The sequence below is a fragment of the Corvus kubaryi genome, unplaced genomic scaffold (genome assembly GCF_017639235.1).
Source record: "Corvus kubaryi isolate FWS band 111438036 unplaced genomic scaffold, C.kubaryi_AGA036_p1.0 137, whole genome shotgun sequence".
NCBI classification, from domain to species: domain Eukaryota; kingdom Metazoa; phylum Chordata; class Aves; order Passeriformes; family Corvidae; genus Corvus; species Corvus kubaryi.
Genome location: NW_024580671.1, coordinates 9,225,186 through 9,244,511, shown reverse-complemented (window position 1 = coordinate 9,244,511; position 19,326 = coordinate 9,225,186). Strand labels below are relative to the sequence as shown.

General features: G+C 41.1%; 1 protein-coding gene across 1 annotated transcript in view; it reads left to right on the top strand.

The window, feature by feature from the left end:
* Window positions 1-19,326, top strand: part of RAP1B (RAP1B, member of RAS oncogene family) — a 35,166-nt gene continuing 15,840 nt past the window's right edge. The window contains exons 1-2 of the mRNA XM_042017818.1: window positions 1-15; window positions 19,010-19,094. Of these exons, the coding sequence (XP_041873752.1) occupies window positions 19,038-19,094 (57 nt within the window). The 5' untranslated portion in view covers window positions 1-15; window positions 19,010-19,037. The remainder of the gene's footprint in view (window positions 16-19,009; window positions 19,095-19,326) is intronic.

Sequence of the window (19,326 nt, the reverse complement as noted above, 5' to 3'; positions counted from 1 at the left end):
CGGAGGCGCTGTCCGGTGGGTAGCGGCCGGCAGCGCGGGCCGGGCCGGGCCGCCGTGGCGGGGAGCGGCGCGGCGTCTCTGGTACAGGTGGCGGGGCGGGGTGGGGGCGGCGGCGAGAGGGGGGGCGGCGGCGGCGGCGGAGGAGAGCGGCGCGCTCTGAGGGAAGGGGCACCAGCCTGGAACATGGCGGAAGAGGAACGGGGAGCCGCCGCCTCGTCCGGCCTCAGGCGTGGTGGGACCCCGAGGGGGTGGGGGGAGCGGGGCGCTGAGGGGCAGCCGTCGCGGCCGGGCCCGGGGCCCGGCCCTGCCCTTCGCCGCCGCCCCCCGCCCGCCGGTCCCCGGCGCAGAAGTTGGAGCGGAAGCGGAAAGTTGTAACCCCGCCGGTCGGGGCCGCGACGTGGGGCCCGGACGGCCGCGGGGAGGGGCGGGTGACGCCCGGCTCGGCCCCGCCGCAGGCGGGGAAGGCGACGGTGCCCGGCGGCCGCCGGCGTTGTCAGCGGGAAGTCCGAGCCGAGCCCCACCTAGTCCGGCCGCGGGAGAGGAGCCGCTCGCTCTTTCCGGCCGGTGTGTGGGGGCGAGGCGGGCGGGTCAGGCCGGGCGCGGCCGGCCGGGGCAGCCCGTCGGGGCTTGTGCCTGGGGTGGCCACGGAGTGGGACAAGTAGACAGCGCCGTGGCCTGTGAGTTCCCGTCCTGCTTACCACAGAATGAAATGGAAATGACAGGGATGTTCGTCTCGTCTAAACACCCCACCATCACCCGTGTCAAAGCAAATGGAAGAATTTGACTGACACTTCCTGCGCCAAACCCGTCTAATGAGCCTGAGATCCTTGTACCCTTCTGCGTGTGTTGATGAAGAAGCGATTTAAGGAAAACAAAATTTGCAGAGGAGAAAATAAACCCAAATCTGACTGTTCTCGCATTGGCCCTAGATTACAAAACAGAATGAGAAACCAAGGTTTTCTACGAAAAAAGAATAACGTGCTTTTACTCCAGTTTCCATCTTAAAAGCATGGGTTGTGTTGCTCAGGGTAAACGAAACAAAAAAAAAAGGAAAATCTTTTTCTATACTGTTTTGGGGTATGAGAGTAAGGTAGTACAGTTCCAAGGGAGAGGGTACGTCAGAGATGCCCAGCTTGAAAATAATACATGTTGTGTGTTCTTGCATTTACATGTTTTGATTAGTGTAGTTGTAATTTTCCGCATACAACAGCTACATCTTAACCCAGGATGAGATGTGTAGACAGTGTATGACAAAGACTTTTCAGTACTCCTTCACAGTGAAGTATATATTGAAATTACTGTTACAAGAAAAGGAGACAAGAAACACTCTTCCATGAATTATAATTAAAAGGCAATGGAGCAATTACATTGCCTTAAAGAATAACCATTCAAAAACAAGTGTATTTCCCTTTGGAAAGAATATCTTATCTCTATGAAAAACTTTGAACATTAAGCAAGTTATTACCTTTTGGATGACTTGCCTCTATATTAAAACCACAAGCTTTTGGGAGGAAAAAAACCCAACCAAACTTGGTACAGTTGAGTATTTTCATTTTTTTAATTCATTGCATCTTTTTTTACTCTTGCTCAAAGTCTGTCCTGTAGACTTCATTCTAGGTAAAAATGAACTGAGTGAATAGTGGGGGATACTTGGACTATTCACATTAAAGGCTTTGCAAAAATAAACTTTTAACTAAGTAGATGTGGTGTTTTATTCCTTTGGTACCTGTATGTTTTCAGGGATGCTTGTTGTAGTGATATGGACTACTTCAGGTTTATCTTAGAGCTGTAGTCTAAAACTGTATTGTTATCTGTACCCAAGTAACTGAGTTTGGAATTACACTGTGCAATATAAGTGCTATGTGTCTTTTTTGCAGCCGATATCTTACTTGGAGCACCCGTCTGCCTGGGGGTGAAATAATCTGCAAAACAGAGTTGAAAGACCAAAAAAAAAAAAAGTAAAATCAGAACTTTTATATGGGGGGGGAAAACCCAGTAGTCTTTTTACTGTCTGTACCTGTGCTTTTATTACTATATATGTGCACCAGTTAAGTTTTCTGAGTGGAATTAAAATTGTGCTTTTTTGTTCCAAAGCTCTGCTGTAGGACAGTTCATCAGAAATAAATCTGAAGTGAGCCATGACAGTTCTTTTTGTGCTGTGCCAGTTTTGCAGAGTAAAACTGTCTTTTTAATTGAGAGTCTTTCTGGAACAGAGGCAAACAGATGGGAATCTAGGTGAGGGCCTACAAAAGGAGAGAGAAATTGCTCGTATAGCTGAGGAAGGAAGTGTGTTGAAGGCTACACTGTAGCTTGTGATCTCACAGTTAGTAAATGTGACAGGGAACTAAAATAAACAGTTGTCCACCTATCATCTGGGATGTGGGAAGTGCAAGAGTCACAGAAGTACTTGAGTACTTGATGCTTACTGCTGCAGTGCCAATCCTGTCATCCACAGAGCTCTGCTAGCTGCTCAGGGTTAGGTACAGAGAGGTGCTCTTAAGGACAAGAATATCTTACCGATAAAAACAGGCACTCTTGTCCTTGGTTGTATGCTGAGAGGGTAGGCGGATCTTTTATGAATTGGCCTTTCCAAGTAATGCTGAGATGACTTTTGGATACCCAACTGACATTTGAGAGTGTTCGTCAGGTTAGGTTCAAGTTGTGAATTTTAATCAAAATTGCTCTCTTAGTAAAACAAATCACTCAGCATACGCTGTGCGACAGAAGTTCGTGTTTAGCTTGTGGTTGCAAATGCTGCCACTCCTTTACCTCAGAACAAATCCAAAAGCAGACCAAAGTGCACTGTGTGGTGTCAGTGTGCTGAATCCCAGCTGAGTTGGGGCAGGCTTCTGCTGTGTTCTGTTGCATCTAGGTCAGGTAGAGGGATATTTTAGACAGCCTCCTTGTTCAGAGAGATGAAAGAAGTATCTACAGTAACTACACCTTCATATTTCAAGACAAACTTTGTTTTCCTGCTCAGCTGTGGTTAAGATGGTCTGTTTCTATTCTTCTTGCATAAAGCAGGGGAAGAAAGAAGTGGTTTTGTACTTGAATGCCATTAATAGACCTGTTTTCAAGTTGACTGAATTTTCAAAGTTGTTTAACAGTTGAGTGTAGTAGATCTTTAGTACCTTAGAGCACCTAATGTATGGCTTTTTCCTTAAGGGCTGTCATCCATGAGGCAACTGGGTGAGACAGACATAGTAGAAGTAATATTTTGATGAAGTTATGGCAGTTTGCTTGTAGTAGGCAAATGCTATTTGGAGAAAGTCAAACACCTTGTCTGCTGGTACAAACTGTGTCTTCATGAAGCAGTTGAATGAGGTTACCTTCAAAAGCAGCAGTAGGTTTTGGCTTGAAACTCTCATCTCTCAAGCTTTAGAATGTGTAAAGAAACACTGGACAGCTAAAAGTGAAAAAGTTTTTTATTTTTGTGTGTACCTGCTCATGCATGCTGTTGTGAGCTCCTGACATACTGCATGTTCCTCTCTTCTAGCAGCAAGAAAAGGGTGGAAGGCTGTAAACAGCAGGTTGGAAATCTGCCTATTAGGCAACTTTTGAAATATAAAATGATTTGGGGGCCCTCTAGCTACTCAGGATGCTTTTTTTTCAAGAACAGTGATTTTAATGGTGATTTTTACTACTAAAGCAGTAAAGGCACTATTAAGACCATAGGGGAATGTGTGTTGTGGAATTACCGAAACTTTTTAGAAGTGAACCAGGAAGAAGAGGAGGCATTTGACAATATCTTGTACACTGTCCCAGTCAACTCTCTATAGTTATTAATCTAAGGACTTGATATAATTTGAAGTAAATCCCTGCTATTCAGCTATGAAAAGAGACTGCCAAGTAAGTCCACATGGTTAGTTGATTCCTGACCAAGGGAGGAAGGCTAGACAGACCATAGTGCAGGAGCAGGACAGCCTAGCCCTTCTGATGGATTGGTGTTTGCATCCTGTGGCAGACAAGCAACATCTCATGTTTCTCCCCAGCTTGAAATTCTCTTCAGGAAATCTGTACTTTCTTAGATCACTTGGTATCATTCCTGCAGCTGTTGCAACACAGGAAGCTGGCCTAGATCTGAATGACTTGACCAGGTCTTCTGCAAAAAGGATATTGTGTGCCACTGTTACTCATTGATGAAATAATTTGCAGTGTAACCCTAATTGTAGAGCTGTGAGAAACCTTACATCATTAATTTTTTGGGCACTATTGAAGACCTGAAACAGTTTATTTTCATAACTGAAGACGAAGCAAGGCTCTATAGTTAAAACTCTTTTTCACAGAAACTCAGGAAAATGTGTTCTTTGCATGAAGATTTGACATTGAAGTGACTCTTACTTGCATTAATTATAGTGGTTATTACTACCTAATTTCAGTAGGTAATCTGGATTAAAGGAAAATAAGTACTTCAGCTTGTCCATTAGTATGGCTTACTCTATAACTTTTTGTGACATTAGATGATGAAAGTTTTTTCTTAAATTAACTTATCTATTGCCCAGATAACGTATGCCTGTCTAACCTCGTCTTCAGTTAATCTGAAATGATTTGTGAACACAGATAGTCCCTGCAACTTTCTTTTTCTCTGCATTAGTTAGCTTTTGAAGTCTTGTCCTATTTTTCCCACTCATAGTCTGAACACTCTGTTTCTGAAAGCTAACGAATTGTGCCCTCACTTTGTTTTATGTCTGCAGTGAAGAAAAGTTTCTTAAAAGCATGCTTCATATATCAGGAAGAAGCAAAAAAAACAGTACCACCACGTCTCTGTCAAGGATGAGCTGCAGACATTTGTGTTATCTATGTGGAGTTCCAGAGAGGAGGTACAGGAGGACCTGTTACTGGGAGTGGCACTTCAGCACTACAGAAGTGAAAGTGGTTTTGGTAGTTGCAGAGTCAGACCAGCTACTTTGATTTTTTTTTTTTTTTAAGTTTTCATGTATGGTCAGTATTTTTTTATTTGAGATTAAGCTATCATGCTGAACAGTAGTTGGATTGCATCAAAACCCAGATAAGGGTGATAGTTAAGTTGTGAAACTGTACAATCCTTGCTTGCAGTTAATCAAACTTCTATAACATCTGGTCTAATACTTCCCCTAGATTTGTTAGAAGACTAGTGGAAAGTTGCTAAGTGTTTCAGAAGGGTAAACTGGAATGTGGAGTGGAAGTAATCTCCATTGAAGTGGAAGTTACCTAAAAATCTTATTCTCTGCAGTACAGTGTTTAGGACTGGATTGATTTATTTATCAGGTGAGATTTACTGTTGATACTGAGTTGTGGATGTCTGATCACTGGAAATGTTCAAAGCCAGGCTGGATGGGGCCCTGAGCAACCTGATGTAGGGGGTGGTATCCCTGTCCGTGTTTGGTGGAACTACATCATCTTCTAGGTCCCTTCCTACCCAAGCTGTTCTGTGTGTGTGACTGTGTCTCCAGGTGTGTGGAGGGGCAGCCCAACGACATACTGTGCAGGAACCTGTTTTATTAATCTTTTAAATGTGAAGCAGTTATGGGGGATTGTTAGAGGTTGTAAGATGTTGTCAATAACCCTCCTGTGATCTTTCATTCTGAAGGTACCTGCAAGGTAACATTTTGAAAGCTTGATGTACCAGTTGACCCATAAACGTAGCCTACTTGTCTTCATGTGATTGCTTTTTGCATAAAATATTACTGAAAGGTTTTCTTTGGGTTGGGTAAGTGTATAAATTAACACAGCTTGCAAAATCTTGACTCTTGCACTTCTGGAGTTATATTTATATCATTAGTAAGAATGAGGATATATCATACTGTCTTTTTGTGGCTTCTGACTTGTTTAAAAATGGAGATTTGATGGGCAGTAGATAGTCCGTGAGTGTGGTGGTTTTATTCCCATTCAGGGAATGGTCCTTTTGTTATTTATTGTCTGTATTGGTAGAAGCATACAGAAGATGGAATGTGTTTTCATGGGTTTTATGATGAGGAGCATCAAAAATAAGTTTGTGGCAAGTGTGAACTCACCTTCAGAATTCTTAAAAATATAATACCAATCCATAGATGAATTTCCAAGGTAGTTTTATATCAACAAGTATACAGTTCAAGATGCCTTGGACTTTTGTTCTTTGTGAGGTGTGAAATGTTCAAAAATCCAACCTCTACCAAGATAAGTTCTTGAATGTGCCATACTTCTAGAAACTGATGCCAAATTGTCATCAAATTGTCACTTGGTGGAATCAAAGACACTGTAGTAGTCCTGTGGCATTGAGGAGGACTGAAGAGGCAAGAATAGCTGACTGTCATGCTGGAGAGTATCAATCTTCTATTTTTCTGATACTTTTTTTTTTTACTTAGTAGCAGGTTAGGTGGGATTTCACCAAAGAAGAGACACCCTGGCACTTAATCTCTGTGGGCACTGAGTAAGTTTGGAGACCAGTAGAGAGAATTTGTAATACTATAATAAGCAGACACTCATAACTAGTTTTTTATCTGGATGCTTGGTCTTCAAATGTTCTTACTTTTGGTGTACAATTTTCTGCTTCCTTTTTGTATCTGAATATTAGAGAAGAAAGGAAGCATTTCTGAATTATAGCTATGTATACCTCTACTTATTGTATGTTCTTATTTTATTGTTACCTTTTCACCTTTCTTTATATTTGAACTTAAATTTTTATATTTGCTTATATTTTTAATGATCCTCTGGGTTTTTTTCCGATCTCCCTAAATCTTTTATTTCAGAAATTGCCCAAAGCCAATTTGAGGTTCAGCCAGAGATCTTGCATAGAAAACTTAAGTGTGGTAGCTGAAACTCTGCAAAGACTGAGGAGTTGAAAATGAGGTTTTACAATTAAGTGCTTTAGGCCACTGTGTGAGCTTGTGTTTGGCATCCTTTTGATCTGTGTAGTATTCTGAAGAAGGGTGCTGTATTACTGTGAGTATGAATTAGAGTGAGAAAATAAGAATATTTCACGTGAAGCCTGGAAGAGAAAGATCTAGTAGGTTGTACAGTTTTATGCTTGAAGAACAAAGAAGTCCTGAAGTCCTCCTTTTCTGCTAGAAATCTGGGTGCTGTTTAGCCAGGAAACCAGTGAAGAAGCAACATTAAGTGCATGTTAGTTTCAACATAGTTTAACTGCAGTGACCAATATTTTGAACATATGCAGTCTTGCTAACTAGTTCTGCTTCTAGACAGAGGCAAGATCTTAAGATGCAGTTTGCAAAAACTTTTTTTGAAGACAAATAGATGAATTTGAAAATATTTGTATTTACGGGTAATGCAATTCTTTCATTACTTAATCTTATTGTGAGACTACTTTTTAAATGGAATTTGGTGCTATAAGTTTCACAGAGGAAAGCTGAAGCCTCTTTTCTGAGCTGAATGCGGAATCTGCTGTGGTAGTAGAAGTGAAAATAAGGAACCGTTCACAGACTTGCCTACAGAAGGTTGAAGTCACAGATCACAAGGACCTAAACAAAGTAAGCATTTGGTAAACTGCAGGCACCCCAAGCAATGTAGAAATAAAGGACTGGTTTCCTGAAGGATAAACTTGCTGCACTGGGGCAGTCAGGGTAGACTGAAAAGTCATTCTTCTGCTTGGGCTGTGCCTAAAATACAGATTGTTTTGAGATGCTTGTATTTAATTTGCTGAAAGTAAAACTCTTCAGTGAAAGATTAAGGATGTAATGATAATGCTCATTTAAATGCTGTAGTGATTGTGATTGTCATAGCCTAAATAATAGATGACTCTTAGATTGTGGATTTTATTTAGAGAGGTCTTTCCGAGCAAACCCTTAGAGTTGATTTTAAATTTCAGTAACCTTTGGACATCTTCTGTTTCCTTATCAGTGTGTTTGATCTGTTGTGGGTTGACCCTGGGTGGACATCAGGTGCCCACCAAAGCTGCTCTATCACTCCTCTCCTCAACTGTACGGGGTAGGGTATTGGGTTTGCATGGCCAAGCTTTGGTAGTGTGTAGGCTATAGGGGTGGCTTCTGTGAGAAACTGTTAGAAGCTTCTTCCATGTCTGGCAGAGCTAATCCTTGGTAGTTCCAAAGATGAACATGACACAGATCAGAGCTGGGCCAATTAGAAATGGTAGTAATGCCTCTGTGATAACAGATTCAGGAAGAAGAAGGAAAAAAGAAGTTATTGCGCAGTCATAATTGCAGCCAGAGAAGAGCAGGGTGAGAACGTGAGAGGAACAACCCTGCAGACACCAAGGTCAGTGGAGAAGGAGGGGTAGGAGGTGTTCCAGGTGCTGGAGCAGATTCCCCTGCAGCCCGTGGTGCAGACCGTGGTGATGCAGTTGTGCCCCAGCAGCCCATGGAGGACCATGAGGATGCAGAGATCCACCTGCAGCCTGTGGAGGAGACCCACACCAGAGCAGGATGCCTGAGAGGAGGCTGTGACCCCGTGGGAGGCCTTCACAGGAGCAGGCTCCTGGCAGGGACTTGCAGACTGATGGAGAGAGGAGCCCATGCTGGAGCGGTGTCCTTGTAGGACCTTTGACCCTGAGGGGGACCAATGCTGGAGCAGCCTGTCCTCGAAGGATTGAGGGGTTCTGTTGCCTGTGGGATGGACTCATATTGCAGCCATTCATGAAGAACTGTTGTTTGTGAAATGGACTGGGGAAGGACTCCTCTCCCTGAGCAATGGGAGAAACAGCATGTGATGAACTGACCGTAACCCCCATTCCCTACTCCCTGTGCTTCTGGGAAGGAGGTAGAACTTGGGAAGGAGGGATAGGTGGGGGGGAAGGTGTTTTTAAGGTCTTACTTTATTTCTCATTATCCTGCTCTGATTTTGTTAGTAATAAATTCAGTTAATATCTCTCATTCCAGCCTGTTTTGCCTCTGATTGGATTTGGTGAGTGATCTCCCCCAGTCCTTACCTCAACTCATGAACCTTCCATTATATTTTCTCTCCCTTATCCTGCTGTGAAGGGGAGTGATAAAGAGTCTTTGGTGGGTGCCTGGCATCCAGCCAGGGTTACTCACTACAGATAGAAAATATACAGCACAAGGCTTGTGGGTCAAGATAAGGATGGGGAAGAGCACTTGCTAGTTGTTGTCATGGGAATAAAATAGACTCAGTTTGGGGAAATCAGTTTAATTTATTGCAAGTCATATCTGAGTAGGATAATGAGAAATAAACCCAAATCTTAATAACACCTTCTTCCCAGGCTTAACTTTGCTCCTACATTCTCTACCACCTCTCCCTTAGCGGCACAGTGGGGTGGGGAATGGGTGCTACAGTCAGTAGCATGTACATGTTGTCTCTGCTGCTCCTTCTTCCTCAGTAGTAGGACTCCACACACTCTTCCCCTGCTCCCGTGCAGGGTCTCTTCCATAGAGATAGTCCACACAAACTTCTCCAGTGTGAGTCCCTTCTGGGGGTGCAGTCCTTCAGGAACAAACTGCTCCAGCATGTCATTACCATAATGTTACAGCCTCCTTTGGGCATTTATCTGCTCTGGCCTGGGGTCCTGCAAGGGCTACCAGTGGGTCTCTGCTTCGCTGTGCGCCTCCATGGGCTGCAGTGGGACAGCCTGTCTCACCATGGGCTGCAGGGGAATCTCTGCACTGGCACCTGCAGCACCTCCTCCCCCTCCTTCTTCACTCAAGTCGGTGTCTGCAGAGTTGTTGCTCTTGCATATTCTCACTCCTCTCTCTGCTGCTGTTGTTCCCCCAGCAGTTGACCCCTCTAACCCCCTTCTTAAATACCATTGTCCCAGAGGTGCTACTGTTGCTGATGGACTCAGCCTTGGCCTGCAGTGGGTCTGTCCTGGAGCCCATCTGGCAGGGGCTCTGTTGGACATGGGGGAAGCTTCTGCCAGCTTCTCACAGAAGCCACCTAGCTACCAAAATGTTGCCATGCAAACCCAATAAAATTTGACTTCTAGCAAAGTGAGTCTTGAGGTATGACAGGTTTCTCCAGAAAGTGGCAAGCTTTGAAGATGCAGAGGAAAAAAGAATTATGGTCTAAACATGAACTAGAGTGATCTTCTTAAGAAGATTCAAATAGAATCTTGTGAAGACTTGTTTAATCAAGTTTAACCCTCATTAATTTGATAACTCTGTACTAAAGATCTAGTCCATATAATAGAAAGTGGTGTGGGGATGAGTGTGATTCAAATTCATTTGGTTAAAATTACTCCACTTTTTGCGTAGGTGTCCTCATGTCTATGAGCTCAGGCTTGCAAGTGTGAATTGCTTATCTTTGGAGTTGTGTTCCTAACTCGTAGGTTTTTCACCTCTTGGAAATTTGTGACCCATTAAATGAGAGTTCTGTGGGGGCTAAGGTGCATCAGCTGCTCACAGAGCAGATGCAGAGCTATGGCAGTTCACAGCTTTGCATGCAAATACTAGCTAGAATTTGTTTTTATGGGGATTGTTGGTTTGGGTTTTGGATTGGGGATTTTTTGTTGGTTGTTTTTTGGGGGGGGCGGGGACATGGGGATGGGGAGCCATTTTAGTGGGTGGGATTTTTCTGTGAGGTTGAGTTTGTTTTGTGTTTGGGGTTTTCTTAAATACTGTCTTCTGAAGCTTGTGGCAACTTAACAGTTTCCTAAGGAACAACCAAGTTGTCTGTGCATCTCCATATGGGCAGAGGTGTGAAGGTCAACTCCTGCAGTTGTCATCTTCTAGTTGAAGTTTGCTTGTGGGTTGGATATTGTCTGTGAAGCAGCCATCCCTAGGTTCAAAGTGCTACTGCCTTGCTGCCAGAAACAGAACAGGATGTTTTGCCCAAGTTTCACCCACTTCAGTTAAGCATGTCAGACCTTATAGAAACTCATGTTTATCAGTGGATTCAGCTAATGAAGTTAATTGTGAAAAGAAGCAGTTAAGGTTGCACCTCCATTATTGCACAAGTAGCAAAACCAAGTGGCAGAAAATAGTAGTTGTTGCTGGGTGTTAGTGTATGCCTTTTTCAGCTTGCTCTCAGGACAGATGTCTGAAGCTGTAACAAAAGAACTGTTAGGTAAAATTTGGGTGACTTTTAGTGAGGTTTGTTGCTCATGTTCAAATACCATGTTTCTATTAGGGAAGTATCGATTGAGAGGTCAAAACAGACATGAGTTACAATTACTTGGGACTTTGCTGGAATGGTTCAGTTATCATGAAAGAGCTAATTTTATTTCTGTTAATAAATGCTAGTAGTGAGTATTCTCAATTTGCATAGAATCAGTGTCTTTTCAACAGATAAAACTTCTAATCTTAATTAAAATGAGGTATGGGAATTTGTAAGACTTCTCTCTGGCTACCAACCTGATTTGTAATAGAATTACTGTAAATTGTACTATGGAAGGATACTTTGTACATAAAGGGCCTACACTAGCTGGGTTTAAATGGCCAATAACAAAAAATCATATAATTATGAAAGAAGTCTTTCTATCTGTGCCTTGGTGATGTGTTAGTAATCTAAACAAACCTGAATAAAACCCAAACTTCTTACAATGAAGACAGTACAAGTAATGATACCTTGGCATGCAAGCTCTGGTGTTGCCAGGGGTGTATATGATGTGTAGGTTATGGGGAAAAATGGAGACACAAAAGGTGATCCTGGAATTGCAGTTGAACCCAGCATTGGCTTCTGTCTGTAGAAGGAAACCCGATACAAGGCTTTACCAGTTCAGCAGCCAGTGTCACAATCAAAGTAGAGCTAGGTTTGCCAGATATTAAGCAAATACCAGATGGAATTTGAGGCTAGGTCTTTCTTCTGAAAGAGAAATTAAGATGCCTTTTTCCAAAGAAGAGTGTCTTAAGCCAACTGGCAAGCTTGTTCTTAAAGTAACTTTCAAACTGCCTGAGTGCATTTTACAGAAGGAGTATCTTAACTCAGAAAACTTCCATGCCTTACTTGTAGTCTTGCTGGGTTTTACCTTGTTTCATAGCTTGAAAGAGAAAATTTAGTGTAACAATTATGGGGACAAACAAATGCTTACATCTGCTTTTAATCAGAAGGATGTGTATCAGGTAAAGCATGTTGTGTATACTATGATGTGGCAATCCATTAACTTTTAGAAGTTGTAGAGCTAAGTACTGATCCTTCGCTGCAATGACAATAGAGCCAAATTCACAGCATCAAATTGCTGGTGCAGTTCTCAGAAGTGGCTTTATGGTTGAATATCTAGCTTATGCATAGCAAGATATTGTAACATGGTAATTATGCACTCTCTGAATTTAATATACTTGTAATATTTTTTTAAATCTGTGTGTTTCTGTTTATTGCTTGCCTGGATTTTCTTTGCAAGCATAAAAACTATTTGCAATTCAGTTTCTTCAGGAATTCTGAGGTCATAATTTTAACTGTAAGTCTGACTGGTAGACATTCACAAACAACTTTCCTGGGGGATGGTGACTATTTAACAGAAATAATGCCAAATCATGGCAAACAGTCACCAAAAATGAGAATATATCTGATAAGTGTTAGAAATGCCATTTGGAGCTTAAATAGATTCTATAGGATAGGCTTTATAAGGTACTCCACATTTGAATTGACACTTTAGACTTTTTGCACAAAGTTGAAACTTGAACTCAGTAAGTGTTGAAGCATAGCATATTCTTAGCATAAGAATGTTCGTTACATCACTTGCTTTGAAAATGCTTTTTATATTTTGTGTGAATCTACTGCAAGTTGCACATGATTGTTAGTCTCTCACATCAGGAAGCTTTCATCTTGAGATATCAGTGACTTGAAGCAGGCAGTTTTTACCCTTAAAACATCCACTAAATTTGTGTTCAAATATAAGATCTAGCTGGGAGTTAACTTTGACTTAAGAAAAAAAAATTATATTTTATTCAGCTATACTGATTATAGACAGTAGAACTAGTCTCACAAGGTCAGATGCTGTTAGTTGCTTTGCAGAAATGGTCCCTGTGTGCAGTATTAATCAAGGAAGCTCCCTTCAATGGAAGGAAGAAAACTTGGTTACGCTTTCTCTGTGTAAGTGTCCCGGTGGGCTGTTCAAGGAGCAGCTTAAACCTTGGTGCCATGTTTGTGCTGCAGTAGCTTGTTCTCAGGTCTCTGGCTGTTTCTCAGGTGGTTAGTATGATTTCATGTCACTGAATAAGCTTAACCACCCAGACAGCTTTTTGAAAATCCTCTGAAGATTGTCTGACATCAGTTAAAATATTTGAACATAATTGAAGAGCTATTTTTGTCCAAGAAAAATGACAGTATTAGTGCCCAGAAGAACTAGCTGTTCAGCTGACGAAATACATGTTTGTCAAGACCAGAAACTATCAAAAGCAGGTAAAAACTAGAAATAAAAATTGCTTCTAGCTTTGTTTACTGAACAGTTGATTTGCTTCCAGAGAGTCTGCATTAGTAATGAAATAGCTGTACTTCCAGGAGTCTTGAGTATGAAAGTCTTTAATTAGACCCCGATCAGCTTTTCAGAATTTATTTCTGAATAATGTTTTTTATAAATTTTTATAAATGTGTGAAAGTCAGCTCTGGAGTATTTTAATTTCTCTTTTATAAGAGGTACACTTACCCTGTTGAGTAAGGGTTATTGGAATTGCTTTAGTTCCTAAAGTCTCTAAAAGTTGGTGAAAATGAATGGGCTTTCACTTTGGGCTATGTTGTCAAAGTTCTGCTTATGCGCTGAAATTATTTGGAGGGGGGACTCTCCTTGGAGTTGAGAGATAAGAATTTAGGACTTTTCACATGTAAGGATTTGGGGAATATTAAGAACAGCACACATCATCTCCTAATTAGTTGTTTATCTAAAGAGGAGGTTCTAAACCAGGAGATTCCAAACTTAGTGGAGTCTGATGGTTTGGCCGTCTGAGGCTGCTCCAGTATCAGAAATGGGAAACATCTCTGGAAAGACATCATCCTCTGAGCTTGGCTGGTCCCGTGACTGAACTAGTGCTAGTCTTTCAAATGTCTGACCATTGTCATCTTGTTTCATCTCAGGGCTGGTATCCCCTTTCTGGGAAAAAAATTGGATTTTTTCCCTTGGCCTTTTTTCCCCCTCTGCTGCTAAATGTAACCACCTAAACCGGTCAGTTCATTTGTTTCATCTGTCAATCTAGTGTTTGAATCTTTTTTTTCTCATGCAAATAGTTGAGATTAATTTAGGAGTGCTATTCTCAAGGTTGTTCTAACAAAGTCTCTCTTCCAGAGAGGTCAATGTTCTGAGGCAAAAGTGTTAGGAAAATTTTAGTGAATACGATGCAACCAAAATGTTAGGGTCTGGATAAGAATCATGTAGTCTATGAAGTACTAGATAATTATGATCCCTTCTGAAAATGGTAAGGCTTCTGGGAGGGCCAATTTATTTAATTCCATACCTGAACAACTAGTTCATATAAGCAAGCCTTGCAACTAGTTCATATAAGCAAGCCTTGCAAATACCTTCAAGTAAGTGACTATACTTAGTTCATGTCTTCGGCCTGGGACTGAGCTCCAGTTACAGCTTCATATGGCTTAATATCACTTGAAAAAATTGGATTATTACCTTTCCCATCCCTCAGATAACAAAGTTCAATCAGAACCCAAAATTTGAAGCTGAAGGAATTGAAAGAAAACTAAATAAAAAAACCCCATCCCACTTTCACAACTATGACATCAAGCCCAATTACCAATGGTATATGAACTTCCTTGAATTCTGCATTGCATGGTTGCTTTTTAGAAAAGCTTTACAAGCAGTAAGTGTGCGGTTTCTTCATTCACTTTCAAAGTAAGGTTACTTATTCCTCAACTTCCTTAGCATCATCTTTGGTTTGCATTTTTCTGGAGACATGCTTTAAGAAACTATTGAAGAAAATGTCCAGGAAGCACGTTTTCCTGATTCATCTGAGGACAGAAGCAGAAAGCAAGTCCCATGTTCACAGTCCTTGTCAGATCTGAAGCTTTTGAAATGCTGTGTTTTCAGTGACTTGTCTTGGTTAACCTTTCTTTTTTCTGTTCAAATGGGTTTATTCAAAGATGTGCTGCTTATCCTTCAGAGAGAATCTTTATTGGGAAAAGTGTCTGTGTGCATATAAAGTGTGTGCATGTGCTCTTCTAGTTTATCAAGTACTTAAATTTTAAGTGTGCCATGAAGAAGTAGAATTAGCAGTTAGATTAATACACTACACTAATGCACTAAGTACAAAAAGTAATATGAACACACGAGAGAGAGAGGCTGCACAGACACGGTGGTTTTATGGACAGTTGCATCTCGGGAAGCGTGCAAGGCAGTTCCTGGGGTGTTGCCGGCAGTTGATGGAGGCAATCTGGAATTGAGCTCTGTACTTTTGAGATATTCTATACTTGAGACTGCATTAGAATCAAGTTTGTGATAGTGCTGTTTCTTGAAGAGTAGCTTCCCTCATTTTTTCTAGCAAAATCTTACACATTAGGCATCTCCACAGGTCAGTTATGTCAGATATGTCTGTGCATATAAATACTCAACTCAGCTGTTCAAAGGCAGTACCTGCTCCAATTAAATGAAAAAAAAAGTTTTTGCATGCTTCCTATCTTCCTGCTCTTTAGCTCCTGCATAGGGGCCATAGTTGACCCCATAGTATTTTCCTGCCTAAAGTTAGGGGAATGGAAAAATGAAAAACCAAAGCAAAGTTGGCATTACCCTCATTTCTTGCAGGTCAGTCACCTTATAGATAGCCAGCCCTTAAAGCAAAATTTCTCCCTTAAAATTAACTCCATTAAATGAAGAGGGGGATTCAAACAATTTACTTGGTATATTTGCTAGGAATAAGTTTAAACTTGTATCTAATTGTTGGGTGGTTAGGTAGGTATTTCTGAAGTGTTTGGGAAGGTCTTGTTTATCTGTTGCTCACATATCTTAGTATCTTTATTTCTGTTGTGCCTCTTTGAGTATATTTATTTTGCATCCCAGAGGTGATCTGGGGTCTACCGACAGATATTGTTGTTGGACTTGACCCTAACTTGTTCTAGAAATGCCAGCCAGATACGGTGTTTTGTGGCTTAAACCTCCTCTTTTAGACTTTGTCTTCTTCCTTTTCCCCCAGTCATTTGTCACTAATGAGTCAAAAGGAAATCCTGTTGGCACTAGATGAATCTGAATACTTTATTAGTTCCAGAGTCAAGCATTGTGTCAACTGAAAAATAAAGTAAGAGCATGATTGAGATTTAGGATGCCTGCACTTTCTACAAGATCTGATCTGGAAAAATGGGTTTGATCAAGAGCAGAGCCGGGTCAGGTTAGCTGGGAATCACTGGAAAGTCAAATTCAGGAAGGATCAGAGCCCAAGCTCAGTCTTGGGCATGCTTGCAGCCATCAGGCATAGTGGTCAGTGAAAAAGTTTGTGCTAGTCTTTAACAACATCAAATAGTGTGGCAGACTGCAGCGTCCTACATGAGTCAGTGGTTTCTTGGATGAGGAGGCAAAGACCTTCAAGCAGGAAAGTTTTCTTAGGAAAGCTCTTCTAGCCAGGAGTTGAGGTTTTCTTTTCTGTTAGAAAACATAAGGAGAAAGGTGAAGTGACATCAGTACTGTTGCTCAAAGGCAGTGGGGTGGTAGATGTAAGTGGCAGCAGTCTATAGATGGTGCTTCTGCTTTATGCTGTGTTAGGGATGTCCAGGGTAGCTTTCTTAAAGTGTTTTAGAGAATACATTTGTTTGTGTTCCATTCCAGGGTATAATGGCCAGATGATAACACCAGTGCAGGGATACCAGGCTGCATCTGTGCTTGTATGGGTGTGTGCATATATAAAGCATTACTATGTTCTCTCAATGAGTTAAAGAGTAACTGTACAAATTTCAAAAAAGTTGTCATGGTGAAAGGAGTTAGTACTTGTATTGTCCATTGCCTGAGTTTGGAGGGAAGGTCAGAGAAATGTTTAACCTCTACTGCAGTCTGGCTTTGTCCTCAAAGATCTTAAAAAGCTTCTTGCATAGGTGTTCATTGATTAAGAAGATTGCCTAACCAAGCTGTAATACTATGTATATATGCTTTAATTATGTGCCACCACTTAAAGTAGAGAAATCAGCTCCAGAATGTTATACAGTGATTGGATATTTAGAGTTGAACTTTCAAATCTGGATGCTGAAAGAAGCTTCAGCTTGCATTTAATTCCTGAATTGCTGAATTCCTGAATTTCTGAGCCAAAAATGAAACTGGCAGTCTCTCACTAAAACCAAGCTAGTTTATTTCAGCATTTGGAATTTTCTTTGGAATTACAGATCATTGAGTAAGAAAAAGTCAGAAATAACTTAAAACAGATACGTGATACCTGTTGCTTAAGTTCTGTTACTCTAAAACTACTGTCAGCCTTCATTACTGATATCTCCATATTTAGTTGCTAACTTCAGGCTGAAGACTGAAAAATTCAGCTTAAACTTTTCTTTTAAAGACAGTAAAATTGCTTGCAGTTCACCCAGATTACTGTACTGGGATTTCCACTACACCCACTGTGTTTGTCATTCTAGTGATACCCTTCTAAAAGGGAAGGGATAACTGAATGTTTGTTTTAAAGAAATGACAGGTATTGTAGTTATAAGCTTAACTTGTCATGAATTTGAGAGGTGCCTTTCAGTACAGTTAGAAACAATCCTGTTTATAGAAAGGCTGGACAATTGATGGACTTGTAGATCTAACAGCATTTACCGTGGTGCCAAATAGATGAAACTTGTGGTGTGAATGGTTCTCATGGTCTGTGTTTGCAAAAAATTATGTAGGGAGGGAAACAGTTTTTTAAATCAGGAGTGAAAAGATGTCCTATTAGGTATGAAAATCACCAGAGTCACAAAATGTATTGGTAATGGAAGTCTGTGGAGACACCTCCTTTGTTGGACATCAGGTCAATTATTTCCTCAAGGCTTTCTCCTTGTGTTCCTTTTTCGAATGACAGCTTAGATAAATTGAAAGATTTTGCATTTGCAAGAAGAAATAGGACCTGGTCTCTTGATTTCTCAGTCTTCTGACAATCAGTAGATTTAATCAGTGATGGCAAAGGCAGGACTCTACCATAGTGGTTTAAGTTCTGTGTAAATCGTCTTAGCATTTTGTGCTAAATACCTAACAGATGTTGTGATTTCAGTGATACTGTCAAATTACTGCTGATGAGAACGGTCTTTTTTACCTTACTTTCCTCCCTGCTTACCTTTTGCACACACTTGTGTTGGATCCCTGCACTTTCCCTTTTCCCCAGCCCACAGATTATTCATTGCTTGGGGAGGGTTTCATCTTTCTTTGGCGGTGGAGAGGGGAGAAAATGGGTAACTCAATCTGATAAGTGCTAGAGTCCCTGCAGGAAAGGAACTGAGACCTTCCTCTCGGAGAAGCAGTAACAGTCCTGCTAGCTCAGTTGCCAGCAGGACTGTAAGAGGTGGTCTGGGTTTTTGAGCAGTATGACCCAAAGACATGTCCCAAAATCTGTGGCCTTGTTTTGGTTTGACAGGTTAGTTTCCAACAAAGATGAGCAAGCAGATCTCATAGTTTGCTGTAGATAGCCACACCAGCTAGTGTGGAACATGGCAGCAGATCTAGCTTGTAGAAGAGGTATAGTCTCAAAATACTATTTTAGTTGCTTCCACTTACTCATGAAATGAGTCATTATAATTGCAGTTAGAGATCTAGTGGAACATTAAATGGTTTTCAGACTAGGGAAGGGATTTTTTTTTTGAAAAATGATTTCTGGGATCCTGCTGTTCTTTTTAAGAAGTGTTCGTTTGCTGGGAAGGGGAGGTTTTAATTTTCTTGTACAAGTCTTTCTCTGTGATTCTTTGTTTAGTGCTTAAGTGTTTCAGAATGATAAAATTCATGCTATCTCCTCTTGGATAATTATTTCTTACGAATAGTAACTGTTAGCTTTAGTATCATAGGGTTTATTCAATATTCATGGGAGAACCAGCAATGAGGTAGAGGAAGTACTATATCTGATGGTTTGCAGCATTTTATTGTAGCTGCATTGAGTGTTGATAGTTTGAAAATATCTGCTATATTAAAGAAGTTAACTAAGGAATTTTTATCAAACCTTGCTTAGTGAACTGGATTGTGGTGTCATGATTGTACTTCCTGCATATAGATTAAGTTTTAATCAGACTGGTGTTTTGTGTGTTCTAGGTACTGAAGGTGATTTATCTCTTGCATCATGCGTGAATACAAGCTAGTGGTTCTTGGTTCTGGAGGTGTTGGAAAGTCTGCTCTGGTAAGTGCGAGGCAGTTCAAGTATGGTTTTTTAGGCTTATTGTATTTCTTCTCTGATACGCTCTCTACTAAAGTATATTTCTTTATGTAAGTGTGCACAAATAAATATAAATGTTAGTAATGAGGCATCATGGCTAGAATAGGTAGATCCTTTACTGGGTGCATCTGCATCCATTGGTGCATTCTCACATGCTGCTGTTTCCGAATGGGTTTGGTTGATGGTGCTTGATCAG